At 43.4% G+C, this 16043-nt stretch overlaps 1 protein-coding gene across 6 annotated transcripts in view; it reads right to left on the reverse strand.

Moving 5' to 3' along the window:
• Positions 1-266: 266 nt before the first annotated feature.
• Positions 267-16043, reverse strand: part of RPIA (ribose 5-phosphate isomerase A) — a 79756-nt gene continuing 63979 nt past the window's right edge. For all 6 annotated transcript variants that reach the window (XM_075856350.1, XM_075856345.1, XM_075856360.1 and 3 more), the window contains 2 exons: positions 15520-15619; positions 267-1957 (listed from right to left, as the gene is read on the reverse strand). In XM_075856350.1, the coding sequence (XP_075712465.1) occupies positions 1860-1957; positions 15520-15619 (198 nt within the window). In that variant the 3' untranslated portion in view covers positions 267-1859. The remainder of the gene's footprint in view (positions 1958-15519; positions 15620-16043) is intronic.

Consider the following 16043-nt stretch of genomic DNA (forward strand, 5'->3'; position numbering starts at 1 on the left):
TTGTCATCGTTGGACGGCTCCTCCAAAATAAAACATTAAACGTGGGGGAATAATTTGTCGTGGTGATAATGGTAACAATCTGCAACTATGTAGAAACAATACTGTAACAGTACATAGATCGAGCACAAAGCCTTTGGCATGTGCCCGTACAAACACTTTGTAATAGTCGATTTTTCATTCTTGAACTGGACACCAGGCCATTAGCTTAGAATGCCAACCACAAATAAAATCAAGCAAAAAATAAAAGAAAAAATTATGGAGCAACATTTTTTAGAATTTAGATATTTATTTTTGGAATATCACATCTTACATTGAATTGGTAGAAAAATTTCAGAATTGTGTTCCAGTACTGCAATTTATCAAAAGCATATTATAGCAGCAACTTCTATGCGTCGTTCTTCGTTCACCCTGGACTAACGGGATCCGGACGAGACCGTGTTTATAGGATATCAACAGAGGAAAAGGGCATTTTGGGGATATGTTTTTGACCAGCTCTACCATATAATGACAAATGTTTCCATCCATAACTAACCGTCACACCAATGGGCATAAGGAGCATTAAACCTAAAACATGGGGTGATCCATTACTACGACATAGGCATCAATGAGTGGAGACTCCGTAGCCCATGAAGAAATCTTAAAGGGGTTTTCCAGGAATTCACATTGATGGACTATCCTTCACTTGAAAGAGGCTAAGCTGCAGTACCAGGCAAAGCCACAAGTAGGGATTGAGGGGGCCAATCCAGGCTCCAGGTCCTGAAGGATCTGCTGATCGGTGGGGGTTCCATGTTATGGATCCCCACCAATCACACATTGATGGCCTAGGACAGACCATCAAACTGTATTCCTGGAACAGACGGCAATCAAAATAAACCATTTAATGACAGGATCAGCACTGCTGTATCTGTATATTACAATAGTATGCAGGACAATCCTATATAATTTATTAGATTTGCTCAATATCCCATTGTTTTAGATTCAATGATCCTTTATCAATCACAACACAATGTAACAGAACAGTCATTGCATAGATGTAACCGATTGTAAGTAAAGTCATCGTGCACGACATCGTACCGGCAGAACCACTACAAACGAATACAACTTATCCACTTACTAGGAATCCATTGTAGCAAAAATAAAACTTGCTACAATCCAGTATAAACGCCTCTGCATCGTGATTGGTCCTTAGTGAGTGAACCTGCCGCACTACCATATTAGTCCAGAAGGTTGAAATTAAAATCGATGCGAATGTTGTGTTCACCTCTATGGAAAAAATTGGCTCAAATACAGTAAAGCAAAACAAATTGCAACGTTCTTCAACAAGCCATGTAAAGCCGAAATGTTTTTGAAAGTGGATTTTCAGATGACCCATTCAGGAGTAACGGTGTAAGGTCATTTCTGTCAGAATATGTTTAAGTGCCATTACAAGAAGTACGCACTTTGCGGTATTTAAGAAGAACTTTACTGGAGAGTAACCCAATACATGAGGAACAGTGATTTTGGGTGCTAAACAAATATTCAAAAAGATGTGGCCCATCATCTAACCAGCAGGCAATGCCATAAATATTAAAGTACCTCAGTCATGGCACTGGCCTGTGGTGCAATGTTCTGCAAGGGATGCAGCCTGTTTAACCTACAGAATGGTTCCCATCAAAGGGCATTAGCCATGGGTATTTTTATTATGATTGGCACAGGTAACATGATGGGGTTTGGTACCACTTGAATCCCTTATATAAAGGCAAAATGTGACAGAGCAGTAGTTCAACAAAAAAAACTAAAAACTATGAAGATGAAAAAACAGCAAAAAGGAAAGCATTGGCACAGAAGTGATTGGCAGGGGGCAAGGCACAATACGGGGGTCAATGTACGGGTTTGTCACGAAAAGACACTGTTCCGTCCTCTAGGCCAAAGTAGACTCTTTCAGCCATGCTAATGAAGAGCCCAGTGTCCACCACACCTGCAAGAAAGAAATTGGAGGTCAGTAGGTTTCCAAAAAACATTCCGATAAAATCTTATGTGAGCAGTAAAAACAGGGCCGGAGAAAAAACAAAGAAAAATAATAGCACTACACAGGGTGACTGCTCGATATGAGGCGGCAGCTGGGAAGCGATCGTAGAGGTTCATCTCGTCGTGTTGTGCGAATATGTAGGCACGATACTAGATTTACCAGGTAGAAGATGAGGCTGCTGCCGGTGCCGGGTCCCCTTCTGTTGGATGGTGCCCTCTCCTCTGGGGTTTAGAACGCAATGCGGGATAAATTCTACCTGAATTTCAGATCCAGGAAAAAAACCGCACTTGTTTATCACTAGGACTTAAATGTTCCGGTCTATTTTTATGTGGTTGAAAGATGTTTATTTCTAACACAACAGGACAACGTGTTGCAGGGTACACTGGACCCCTTCTTTAGGTCAAAAATAAAGACATGTATATATAGTGCATTCACATTTTTCTTTTCGAATGTTTGTCGGACACCGCCATGCACTTTCATGGATTTCTTTTTTTTTTACCTGAAGGGGCGCAGCGTACCTCAAAACACGTCGTCCTGTTGTGTTTGAAATAAATAGCTGTTTGAGCTACAGGAATGTAGTGTCTATTTTTAGGGCTTGCACCAAACAAGTGCCTTTTTTTCCTGGATCTGAAATGTAGGTGGGGTTTCTCCTGCATTATGTGGGCAGTGGCATACCTACCATAGAAGCAGGGCACGCGGCTCGCCGTCACGCCACTAAATTCCTGCGTTGTAGAAGATACCTGCAACCATTACTATGGGGAGCTCATGCTACAGATTTATACAGTAACAAATGAGCTCAATATTAGCTGTATTCATGTGCATACAGTTAGCACCCCCTAGTGGTGGCTGCATTCAGCAAAAAATTATATAATTTAACAAGTCAAAAAAAACAAAGCTCCCCAAGCTGAATCTATTATTAAAGGAGGAGAAAAACCATGGCTCCTTTCTTCCCAAAACAGCACCACACCTGTCCGTAGGTGGTTTGCTGTAATGCAGCTCAAACCCATTCACTTTAGAGCTCCAATACCACACACAACCTGTGGTGCTTTTTTTTTCTCATCCTGTACAGCCCCTTTAAATTAATGAGCACAGAATTGTGGAACTTAGAAGCGGAAATGTGGACATAAAAAGCAAGTGAAGAAGAACTACAGGGTACACAGGGCTCAATTCTTAATGTATGCCTATTCCTAAATGTTTGTCTCTTCATGTATGCCCCTCATCTGTCTGAGGGATCCCAATGATCCGGTCAGCTTTAACCCTGTTAGATGCACCTCTTGGATTTGGGAAAGTATCGTTCTTTGCAACACAAAATTGGAGCAGGAGGAGAAACTGGAGTCACATTATAATTAGAGATGACCAAGATGCATAGAATACAATGGGGAGAATGAATTTACTTAAAGGGGGGTTGACCTTTTTTCTGGAAGCAGCGCCACTCTTGTCTATAGGCTGTGTGTGGTATTGTAGTTTAAGCTCATGAATTTAAATGGAGCTTAGTTGCAATACCAAAACACAGCCCATAGACAAGAGTGGCGCTGTTTCTGGAATAAAGCAGCCATGTTTTAAACCCGGACAATTTCTTTAAAGCATATCTTCACATTAGGGCACTTTACAATATGTATTTGTTGGGTTTAAAACTCTGTGGGCTTCAGAGCTGAAATCTCCCAGCATTTCTTGCCGACAATGGCTGCACAGAGAATGCTCCGGTGAGCGTGTTATGTATAGTGTCTTTATTTCTATACAGTGCCTGGTATAAGTGATGCTCAATAATGAACAAATAAAAGTAAAAACCTCCACAAAAACATTGGGGCTCTGTCTCAATGACACGAGATCCGGGGGGCATAAATCCTACAAAAATGAAATCTGACATTTTAGGTAAAAGTGAAGATACTTTACACAGGACTATATTTAACCTTGAAGTTCAATGCAGGAGCCAAAATTATGTAGGTGTATATTAAACAATCAAGTGGAACTTTCCAATTTCCCCCGGGATCATTTTGCTTCGATTACAGTAATTTTCTACGTGGCGCTTTCACTACGGTTTCCATGAGCTGCACTTGTAGGATGGTTTGTGTATTAGTCAGAGAAACTAGAGACAGTTTCATGAGGGCGACTGTGAAAGAAGCATTTACGAGAGCTGCACCTGTTCCACGTGTACCGGCCATGACCACAGCCACGTTAAAGGTTTATTTTTAGTGACATGAGAAAGATACGAGATCGATAGGTAGGACCAAAATCATAAGTTTATGGGGATTTAATAGCTAAATCGTGTGATAAAATGTTCTATTGAAATACAAAATGCTTAAATTCTGATGGATAAGACCGTAAAACTCACCCAAAAAAATAAAAAATCCAACCACCAAAAAAACATCACTGAATCACCCTCTGTACGAAGGTTTTTCAACTTTCTATTCGGCCACTGTCTATGAAATTGGACATGTCCTCTTTATATAATGATTTTTGCAATGAATGCAGGTTTCTTTTTTGATCATCTTTATACACTTAGCCAAATAATTAAATAATCCTACAAACTTTCTGGGCTCTAATTTTGAGTGACCTCCATTTTCCCAAGTATGGGAGACAAGTGCTTGTTTGGACACTAGAACCAAATCTCTGATCTTCTCAAACTTATACTGCCAAGAAATGTGAACGAGTAGGAGCCAGAATAGCTGAAAACAAACATGGCTTCCCCCCTTCAGTCACTATTGCCCCTTCCATGTGTCCATATGGAGGTTCAAGAGAGACCAGGACATGTAATCGGGCCACAAAGATGGTAGCCACTGAATCACTGCCACTGAACTGACACAAGGAGACATAGTAAAGGTCAGGAGGTTCCATCTTTAGGAACCAGAAGTAAATATGGTGTAACATGAATATTGGGTAAAATCTAAAACACGGACGTTTCTTCTCAGCAGGAAGGTCGCTTGGCGGATCGTCTGCCTTCTACAGAGCATCAGAAATTGGTGTATGGCTTGTATCTTCAAATATAATAAAAACGTCTCACCGGGAAGGAAGAAAAAACTGCATCTAAAGTGGCATTTAGATAGTTACCATTTACAGCGATATGCCCAAAAACAACAATTAAAAGCAGATTTCTTTGCGTAACTATAGTGAGAAGAGTCTCCTTGAATTGGAGAATGAGGTCTACACCGTGTCCTGTGGATATGCCATAAAGGTTTATGATGGAGGACCCATTTAACCTCTTTTAGCCTTGAGGACACAGACGATTTTTTTTCAAATCTAACGTGTTACTTTATGTGGTAATAACTTGGAAATTCTTTTATTTAGTCAAGAGATTTGGAGAATGTTTTCTCGTGACATTGTACTTTATGTTTGTGGTAAAATTTGGTCGATACATTTAGTGTTTGGGGGAAAAAAAAAATCCCCCCCAAAAAAAAAAAAATCACCAAAATTTAGAAAAATTGCACAAATTTGCATTTTCTAAATTTAAATGTATCTGCTTGTAAGACAGATAGTAAGGCTGGGTTCACACATACTATTTACGGACATAATTCGGGCGTTTTAGCCCCGAATTACGTCCGAAAATGCGGCTCAAAAGCGTCGGCAAACATCTGCCCATTCATTTGAATGGGTCTTACGATGTTCTGCGCCGACGGTCATTTTTTTTACGTGCCGCTGTCAAAAGGCGGCGCGTAAAAAAGACGCCCGCGTCAAAGAAGTGCCTGTCACTTCTTCAGACGTAAAAGGATCCGTTTTCCATGGACTCCATAGAAAAACAGCTCCAATTACGTCCGTAATGGACGCAGCGAAAGACGCCTCAACATGCCCTTACGGCTGAAATTACGGTGCTGTTGTCTCCTGAAAACAGCACCGTAATTTCAGCCGTAACGGACGCTGCCGTGTGAACATACCCTAATAGCACACAAAATAGTTACTAGTTAGCATTTCCCATGTGCAGTGGCCGATTACCATTTGGGAGGTTTGGGCGGGCGGCCGGCCGAACCGCACATCATTTTAAAAAAGCCACATTGTAGCACGCTTGCGCCGCTAATGGGGAGGAGGGGCGGGCTGAGAGGGAATAGGACCGCACCGTCCGCCCTACTGCCTCTCTGAGGGGGCGGCGGCGCAACTGAAACCAGCCACCGCCACTTGCACTAATTATACCAGCGTCTATAGAACGCAGGTACAATTACATGCATAAGCGATGAATGGCCGGGTACGTTCCGTGCCCGACCATTCAGCGCCTTACAATGACGCGGATTGGCAGGGCAGAATGACTTGTCCCGCCAATCAGCGCCTTTCAACTTGTTGAAAGGCGCTGATTGGCGGGGGAAGTCATTCTGCCCTGACAATCAACGATGGTAGCAGCGCAATGACCTGATCGCACAGCTTCCATTGTTGGAGGCCGCTGAGTGACGGGGCACGTCATTCTGCCCTGCCAGTCAGCGCCTTTCAATGGCGTCACTCAGCCCCAGCAGACCTGCTCAGAAGAGAGCAGGACTGAATGGACACAGGACAGCGCGGGAAAGGGATCATGGCGAGTATATACATTTTGTTGTTTTCAAATAAAAAGTGTGGGTGGCATTATCTACAGGAGGGGTGGGCTATATGTAGGACTATATGGAGGGCGCTATATGTAGCGCGCCATCTACAGGGGGGCTATATGTGGGGCACAATCTATAGGGGAGGCTTTCTGTGGCACAATCTACAGGGGGGGACTATATATAGCACACTATATACAGGGGGAGCTATATGTAGAGCGCTATCTTCAGGGGGGCTATATGTGGGGATCTATAGGGGGCTCTATGGGGCGCATTATCCACAGGGGGCTCTATGGGGGCACGATCTACAGGGGGCTCTATGGGGGCACGATCTACAGGGGGCACTGTGTGGGGGACACAGAGTATGGTGCTATTATAAATCAGGGACACAGTATATAGCGTCATTATAATTAGAGGTGCAGTGTATGGTACTATTATATATAGGGACGTATTGTGGGCCACCATGTTAACTTTATCCTTGTTTATAGATGCAGAAATGTTTGAAAAGTGAGAAGCCCAAGACATCGGAGCGGAAAACTGCAGAAATGGGCCGTGGCAAGTCATAGAGGTCTGGACCGGATGGAGAAGAAAAGTGAAAAAGAAGAACTAGAATCTGAGAGGTCACCAGTGAGTCACATAATGTGAATGGAATGTTTATTCTGCCTCTAATCAGTACTGTAGTCAGTCACTGTATGATCTGCAGCAAGTTGATGGGTGGTATGATATTTTTTGGGGGGAAACAGCAACTCCCAGCATATCCTTACCATTGTTTGGGAGCTGTAGTTTTATCCATACAAACCTATAAAGCAGGGGTTGCACTAAATTGAGCTGTATTTGTGATAGTGATATATATATATATATATATATACACACACACACACATACATACACACACACACACTGAGCTTGTCTCTGGTGCTGTATTTATGTATGAAGCTTGGTTCTGGTATTTTATATATGTAGTGAGCTTTGTTCTAGTACTGTATATATGTACGGAGTATTATGTATTTATGTGCTGAGCTTGGTTCTGTACACGGTTTCCATAAGTCCCATAGAACTGAATGGTAGTTACGGAAACAGCGTAGCTACGCTGCTTCCGTAACGGTCATTCACTACTATGAGTTACGGAAAGCCCATGGTCAGGAAGTGGCCGAGAGGCAGCGATAGCAGAAAGAGGTAGAACAGGGTTTAGGGGGCCCGGTTTTAGAGATAGATGCGAGTCCCACCTCTGGGAACTGCACCTGAGAGGATATGTCATAAATTTCCCTCACGGGAAAACCCCTTTCAAGTGTAACTAAACTTCTAACATGTCATAGTGAAGTTTTGGTCGGTGGTGGTCCGAGCACTGAGACCCCCATGGATCGCTAAAACAAAGTGACAGAAGCGCTCAGGTGACCGCTGTGCCGATTATTTTCTGATCTGTTTTACTCGGAAAGCCGAGCGAGCGGTGTACGGACGTACACCACTCCGAGGAATGCCGATCAGAAGCGAAGCAGTGCAGCATTCAATCGTGTGCTTCTGCTGCTTCACTTAAGCGATCGGTGGGGGTCTCAGTGCTCAAACCACCCCACCGATTAAAAGAATGTTCTGACATAGCACTATGACCTGTTAAAAGTTTAGTTACACTTTAAAGAGAGGTGTTATGTTTTTTTTTTATTATTATTATTTTTTTCTTTAATAAAACAGGTGTATCAGTGTGTCTGGTGCAACTTTGCAAATACTTTATTAAAAATGATTTTTACTTTTTGAGATACAGCTGCTTCATATCCTGTATACAGAGCAGCTGTATCTAGTGCTAAAACATGTATCAGTCAGGTCAGTTGCGCTGGCGGGTACAGCGTCAGTGGGTTGGGGGGGGGTTGAATTGCGTGTGAGGGAGAAGGAGGGGGCCCAAGTTGTGCCAACAGCCAAGGGCCCATGGTACACTTAATCCGCCACTGCCCATATGTCTATTTTACGTATGAATTGTTTTTTTTAACATCCTTTTACATTTTTCTAGGATGTTGCAAGGATTAGATCTTTAGCAGAAATTTCTCACATTTGAGAGTAAATTTCAAAAGGCTATTTTTTATGGACCAGTTTAGTTCTGAAGTGGCTTTGAGGCGCCTATACAATAGAAACTCTCCATAAAATCACCCCATTTTACAAAGTGCACCCCTTAAAGTATTAAAAATAGTAAAACACAGCTAACTCCTACACCTGTGCTATTACGTTGTGGTGAACGAAGGGTAAAAGGGACTTAATTTTGAAAAGCACACCCCCCATGGCATTCATCTAGGGGTGTAAAGAGCATTTTCACCCCACCGGTGTTTCATAGATTTTATTAGAACTCTGTAGTGAAAATAAAAAATTTCATTTTTTCCCAAAAATCTGTTTTAGCTCCCAATTTTTTGTATTTTCACAAGGAGTAATAGGAGAAAATACACAACACAATTTGTCAATTACTCCCGAGTACGATAATATCCTGTATGTGGCTGTAAACTGATGTTTGAGCACTTGGCAGGGCTCAGAAGGAAAGGAGCGCCATTTGGCTTTTAGAGTGAAAATTTTGCTGGATTTGTGTTCAGGCGCGGTGTTGCATTTGCAAAGCCCCTGAGGTACCAGAGTACAGTGGAAAGCCCCGAGTGACCGTTTTGACCCCACGGGTGTTTTTGAATAGAAATTAAACATGCAGCAGATGGTTCAATGTGAAAATTGCAGTTTTCCACTGATATGCCATTTTAGTGCACTATATGCAGGGCCACACCGTCCATGAGGCGAGATGAGCATCTTGCCTCAAGCAGCCTGCTGCCACTTTGATGGCTCCACTGAAACTAGTCGCCGTTACCCTCCACTGCACTATAATTGTACCTGCGTCTATAGGATATGTGCAGAATGACGTGCCCTGCCATTCAGCGCCTTTTAATGACGCAAACGGTGCGACTACATCAAGAATTTTAACTTCGTTTATAGGTGCAGAAACGTTTTAAACTTGAGAAGCTGAAGACATCGGAGTGTCAAACTGTAGAAAAGGGCTGTGGCCGAGAGTAGTCATCATAGAGGCCTGGACGGATAGAGAAGAAAAGAGAAAAAAGAACAACTAGAATCTGAGAAGAGGTCATCCATGAGTCACTTAATTTAAAAGTTTATTCTGCCTTTAAATCAGTACTATAGTCAGTCACTGTATAATCTGAGGCGAGGGGACTGGTGGTAGGATTTTTTTTTCCCTGCGAAACTGAAACTCCCAGCATATCTTTACCATTGTTTGGGCCACGCTGGGAGCTGTAGTTTTACACTGGACAAACCTACAAGGCAGGGGTTGAACTAAATTGAGCTTTATTTGTGTTCCGGGGGCTGTACATATGTGCGGAGCTTTGTTCTGGTGCTGTATATATGTATTAGCTTGGTTCTAGTACTGTAATTATGTAGGATATATTTAGAATAACAAAACTGCAGGTCAAGTCGGAATTGTTGCAATTCATTGTATATTCAATGGGAAGCTGTCAGGTAGTTTTAAACCCTTAAACCGCCACCGTGCAGTAATACAGGACCTGACAATATTTCCTAACATTCCTTTGTATGTGTTATTCAGATGCAGCAGAATCAACTTTTAAAACGGCGCACATTATATGCGAATTACTGATTTAACGGTCAGGCGGCGGTGCCGCTATCCTGAAGAGTCACAGAGTCCTGCCTCCAAACCCACCTTTCAATGCTTGATTGACATCCCTCTGTTACACATCACTACCAGTCTCCTCCAACTTTCTCGGGTTTGCACCATTGCATGGGCAAACCCATTGCAGCTAGGTGTACTGTGCCCGGCTTCCCCGGCATGCATGATGCAGCGAGTACAAGGCGACGGCACATCCGCAAGAGTTGGAGAAGGATGCTAGTGATGTTGAACAGCCAGGGGGGCGCCATTTCAATTTTCCTCTCAGGCAACAGAAATGATAGAAAACGGCCTTGACAAGATGTTGTGCCACTGAAAACTGAAAAGCGGGTTCTCCCGGGTATGGCGATACCAGATACGTGGACGTAACCTGCTGTGTGGCCATGCTGTAGGTTTCAGAAGAGAGGGAGAGCCATTTGGCTTTTGGAGCACAGATTTTGCTTGGTGGTAGTTCGGTTTGGAGTTTTACTGGTATTTCAGTTTATAATGTGGGGACATATGTAATCTGTGCGGAGTACATCAGGGTATATGTAATCTGTGCGGAGTACATCAGGGTAAATGTAAGCTGTGCGGAGCACATCAGGGTATATGTAATCTGTGAGGAGTACATCAGGGTATATGTAATCTGTGCGGAGTACATCAGGGTATATGTAATCTGTGCGGAGTACATCAGGGTATATGTAATATGTGCGGAGTACATCAGGGTATATGTAATATGTGCGGAGTACATCAGGGTATATGTAATCTGTGCGGAGTACATCAGGGTATATGTAATCTGTGCGGAGTACATCAGGGTATATGTAATCTGTGCGGAGTACATCAGGGTATATGTAATCTGTGCGGAGTACATCAGGGTATATGTAATATGTGCGGAGTACATCAGGGTATATGTAATATGTGCGGAGTACATCAGGGTATATGTAATCTGTGCGGAGTACATCAGGGTATATGTAATCTGTGCGGAGTACATCAGGGTATATGTAATCTGTGCGGAGTACATCAGGGTATATGTAATATGTGCGGAGTACATCAGGGTATATGTAATATGTGCGGAGTACATCAGGGTATATGTAATCTGTGCGGAGTACATCAGGGTATATGTAAGCTGGGCGGAGTACATCAGGGTATATGTAATCTGTGCGGAGTACATCAGGGTATATGTAATCAGTGCGGAGTACATCAGGGTATATGTAATCAGTGTGGAGTACATCAGGGTGTATGTAAGCTGTGCGGAGTAAATCAGGGTATATGTAATCTGTGCGGGGTACATCAGGGTATATGTAATCTGTGTGGAGTACATCAGGGTATATGTAATCTGTGCGGAGTACATCAGGGTATATGTAATCTGTGCGGAGTACATCAGGGTATATGTAATCAGTGCGGAGTACATCAGGGTATATGTAATCAGTGTGGAGTACATCAGGGTGTATGTAAGCTGTGCGGAGTAAATCAGGGTATATGTAATCTGTGCGGGGTACATCAGGGTATATGTAATCTGTGTGGAGTACATCAGGGTATATGTAATCTGTGCGGGGTACATCAGGGTATATGTAATCTGTGCGGGGTACATCAGGGTATATGTAATCTGTGCGGAGTACATCAGGGTATATGTAAGCTGGGTGGAGTACATCAGGGTATATGTAATCTGTGCGGAGTACATCAGGGTATATGTAATCTGTGAGGAGTACATCAGGGTATATGTAATCTGTGCGGAGTACATCAGGGTATATGTAATATGTGTGGAGTACATCAGGGTATATGTAATCTGTGCGGAGTACATCATGGTATATGTAATCTGTGCGGAGTACATCAGGGTATATGTAATTTGTGCGGAGTACATCAGGGTATATGTAGTCTGTGAGGAGTACATCAGGGTATATGTAAGCTGTGAGGAGTACATCAGGGTATATGTAATATGTGTGGAGTACATCAGGGTATATGTAGTCTGTGAGGAGTACATCAGGGTATATGTAGTCTGTGAGGAGTACATCAGGGTATATGTAATATGTGCGGAGTACATCAGGGTATATGTAATATGTGGGGAGTACATCAGGGTATATGTAATCTGTGCGGGGTACATCAGGGTATATGTAATCTGTGCGGAGTACATCAGGGTATATGTAATCTGTGCGGAGTACATCAGGGTATATGTAATCTGTGAGGAGTACATCAGGGTATATGTAATCTGTGCGGAGTACATCAGGGTATATGTAATCTGTGCGGAGTACATCAGGGTATATGTAATCTGTGCGGAGTACATCAGGGTATATGTAATCTGTGCGGAGTACATCAGGGTATATGTAATATGTGTGGAGTACATCAGGGTATATGTAATATGTGAGGAGTACATCAGGATATATGTAATATGTGCGGGGTACATCAGGGTATAATAATGGGGTAAATAAATAATAATTCACAGATATGTGGCCGGTGTTGCACTGATAAATGGCGCCCGATCTCATCCGGTTTTGGAACATTCTGCACATCTTGAGTCGCCATTTTCTGAGAACCAGAACGTTTTAATTTTCTCGTCAATGGAGCCGTGCGAGGGCTTATTTGTTGCGGGACAATCTGTAGTTTTCATTGGTACCATTTTAGGGTATATGTGACGTTCTGATCACTTTTTATTCCACTTTTTGGCAAGCCAGGTGACCAAAAAGCAGTTAGGCCTCATGCACACTAATGTATTTTTTCCCTCCCGTAAATACTGGTGTAAATACGGGTCCTTGGTCACACGTATTCCACCCGTATTTACGGGCACGTTTTCGCTGCAAAATTGCACTGCAGTAATCGGCAGCCCCTTCTCTCTATCAGTGCAGGATAGAGAGAAGGGACAGCCCTTTCCGCAGAAAAAGTAAAATAATTTCATACTTACCCGGCCATTGTCTTGGTGACGCGTCCCTCTTTTGACATCCAGTCCGACCTCCCTGGATGACGCGGCAGTCCATGTGACCGCTGCAGCCTGTGATTGGCTGCAGCCGTCACATGGACTGAAACGTCATCCCGGGAGGCCGGATTGGAAGAAGAAGCAGGGAGTTCTCGGTAAGTGTGAACATCTATTTTTTTTTACACGTTGATCTATATTGTGATCGGAAGTCACTGTCCAGGGTGCTGAAACAGTTACTGCCGATCGCTTAACTCTTTCAGCACCCTGGACAGTGACTATTTACTGAGGTCACCTAGCAACGCTCCCATAATTACGGGTGCACACACGTAGTCACCCGTAATTACGGGAGCCCCATAGACTTCTATGGGCTGCCCGTGGCGTAATTATGGCCTGAAATAGGACATGTTCTATCTTTTTCAACGGCACGGGCACCTTCCTGTAAGCATACGGGGAGGTACCCGTGGCCAATAGAAGTCCATGGGCTCGTGATTACGGGCGCTTTTACATTCGTGTGCATGAGGCCTAATCCTGGAATGGTTTATTTTTTTTCACAGCATTCACTGTTCGCTATAAATGACATTTTACTTTATTCTGCGGTTTGATACGATTACGGTGATACCAAATGTATATCGTTTTTTCATGTTTTACAGCGTCTGCACAATATTTATTTTTTTTAAAAGCGATTTTTAGTTTTGTGTCACCATAGTCGGAGAGCCGTGACTATTTGCCGTTAAGAAAGCGGTGTAAGGACTTGTTTTATATACATAAAAAATGGCTACATACATTGGGGTTACTCTACAGATGTGTCTATGAAAGACCTGTACAGTTTTGTAGTTTCGCAGGAAGACCCTGACCTCTAGTGGAAGTTTGAAGAATTTGCAAAGAGTGGAAAGAGAAAAAAAATAAAAAAAAGTTAAATCTCCAGTGGGACCGGACTTTGCTGCCATCTGCTGTTCTATACTGTCAACTGCAGAGTATACTAAAAATACCACTGAGGGAGCAACATATTGGGCCCCCCCATGCAGTATCGGGCTGAGGCCAGATGTCCACGAGCGTGTGCGTTTAACAGCTCCGTGTGTCACCACCATATGATGCGTGGCTGCGTGATTTTCGCGCAGCCGCCATCATTAGGACACTCTGTAGGTTTGGAAACAGAAAAGCACGTGGCGCTTTTCTGTTTTTATTCATACTTGACAGCTGTTGCGCGAATTACGCACGTCACACGGAAGTGCTTCCGTGTGCTGCGCGTGATTTTCACGCTCCCATTGACTTCAGTAGGTGCGTGATGCGCGAACAACGCACAAATATAGGACATGTCGTGAGTTTTACGCAGCGGACACACTCTGCATGAAAATCACGGACTGTCTGCACTGCCTCATAAAATAACATAGGTCCGTGCGAGGCGCGTGAAAATCACATGTGTTGCACGGACCTATTATACATTCGTCTAAATAAGCCATAACAGACACAGTCCCAAGTCAATTGTACAAAATGTATAAAAGCCTGGCACGGAAGCTATGACGGTATAATTGCGTTACAGCCATATCGTACACTTCTAGATCCACCTCGTGCCCAGAGATGCTCAATGGGGCAGAGAATCAGTGACTTTGAGGTGAACGCATCATCACGTCCCAGGAAATATTCCATGTTATGTAAAGTTCTGTCAAAAGCTTCTATCAGAGCATCTACCTCATGATGGGGCTCCACATCTTGACCTTATCCAAGGGCCGCAAATTCCGTTTAACGTTCATCAGCCTCGCATATTTAGCGGACAGGTGGTGTGACACGTGCACATACATTTACCATAATAACGAGTAAGATATGGAAACGGCCGAACGCAAAACGAACATACTGGCATTTTTTAGCCCTGCCTTTTGAGCGCCAACCACAGAATGCTGCACCAGCTCACACAGCGAGATCTACCCGTCTCCATATACAGGGATCACAACAAAGCTCCTAAATATACCCCCATAGAGAGTCCAGACTACGGCTCCATATCTACAGCACCCTCTCACCCATGTACCCCAGGCTGCAGTCACCTCTACCTGCCAGATTTATTCTTCTGTCTAAGTGCAGGAGGCTGCTGCCATCTGCTGGCTGAAATATGGTTAGGTCTCCTCGCACTCCTGCTTTTTGTCAAGGGAACCTTCTAACATGTAAGCGATCACAAAGTGTCCCCTTCCTTGGACCCCCAGCGATCAGATGTAATCAGTAGGGAAACCTGGCAGGAAGTGTGCAATTTCCCTGCAGCGCCACCACAGGGGAAAGTAAACATTACACAGTGTCCATTGATCAATGTATTGTCTGTGTAATACAGGACAGGTCCTCCAGAGCAGGAGACGCTCTTTGTAACCGCTCTTCATTCTGGACAAGAGATGAGGATCCTCAACAGAGGACCCCCCCCCCCCCCGATATTAACTCAGAATTCCTTAATAGGGTGTATGAGCCATATTACATAGAAACACATGGGACTTACCTGGAATCATTTTGATAGCCAGATTAACAGCTGCCCAGTCATGAACTTTATCAAACTTCCAGTCAAGCAAAAAATTCCCATTATCCGTCACCACCGGTCCCTGTATGGAGAAAAACATATTCAATCATGTGGATTCATGGAAAACCAATTCATTGGTGGAAATCCAATAAAAAAGGGGGATCGGCTGATTTGCACAACTTCCCCTGACAGTAGTTAGTGGTGGAACCATCAACAATTCCTGACAGGACATATAAAAAGCTGCTGTTTCAAGTGTTACTCCAAATCTGAACCTGGTTAGGTCCAAAAATATGTGCAAAATTGTTTTTATATATATATATTTTTTTTTTAATTAAAAGGTTGGAGCTCCGTTTCCTGCTACAGAGATCCAAATCCTCTGCTTGCTTCAGCCACCACGCGGGAGAGCTGACCGTATACTGATATACAAAAAACCTATTGAACTCAAGCTGTATAACTTCATATGCCGGGAGCTCCCCCTAGTGGTGGCTGCAGGCAGCTAGAATTCT

Source organism: Rhinoderma darwinii, chromosome 1 (assembly GCF_050947455.1).
Source record: "Rhinoderma darwinii isolate aRhiDar2 chromosome 1, aRhiDar2.hap1, whole genome shotgun sequence".
NCBI classification, from domain to species: domain Eukaryota; kingdom Metazoa; phylum Chordata; class Amphibia; order Anura; family Rhinodermatidae; genus Rhinoderma; species Rhinoderma darwinii.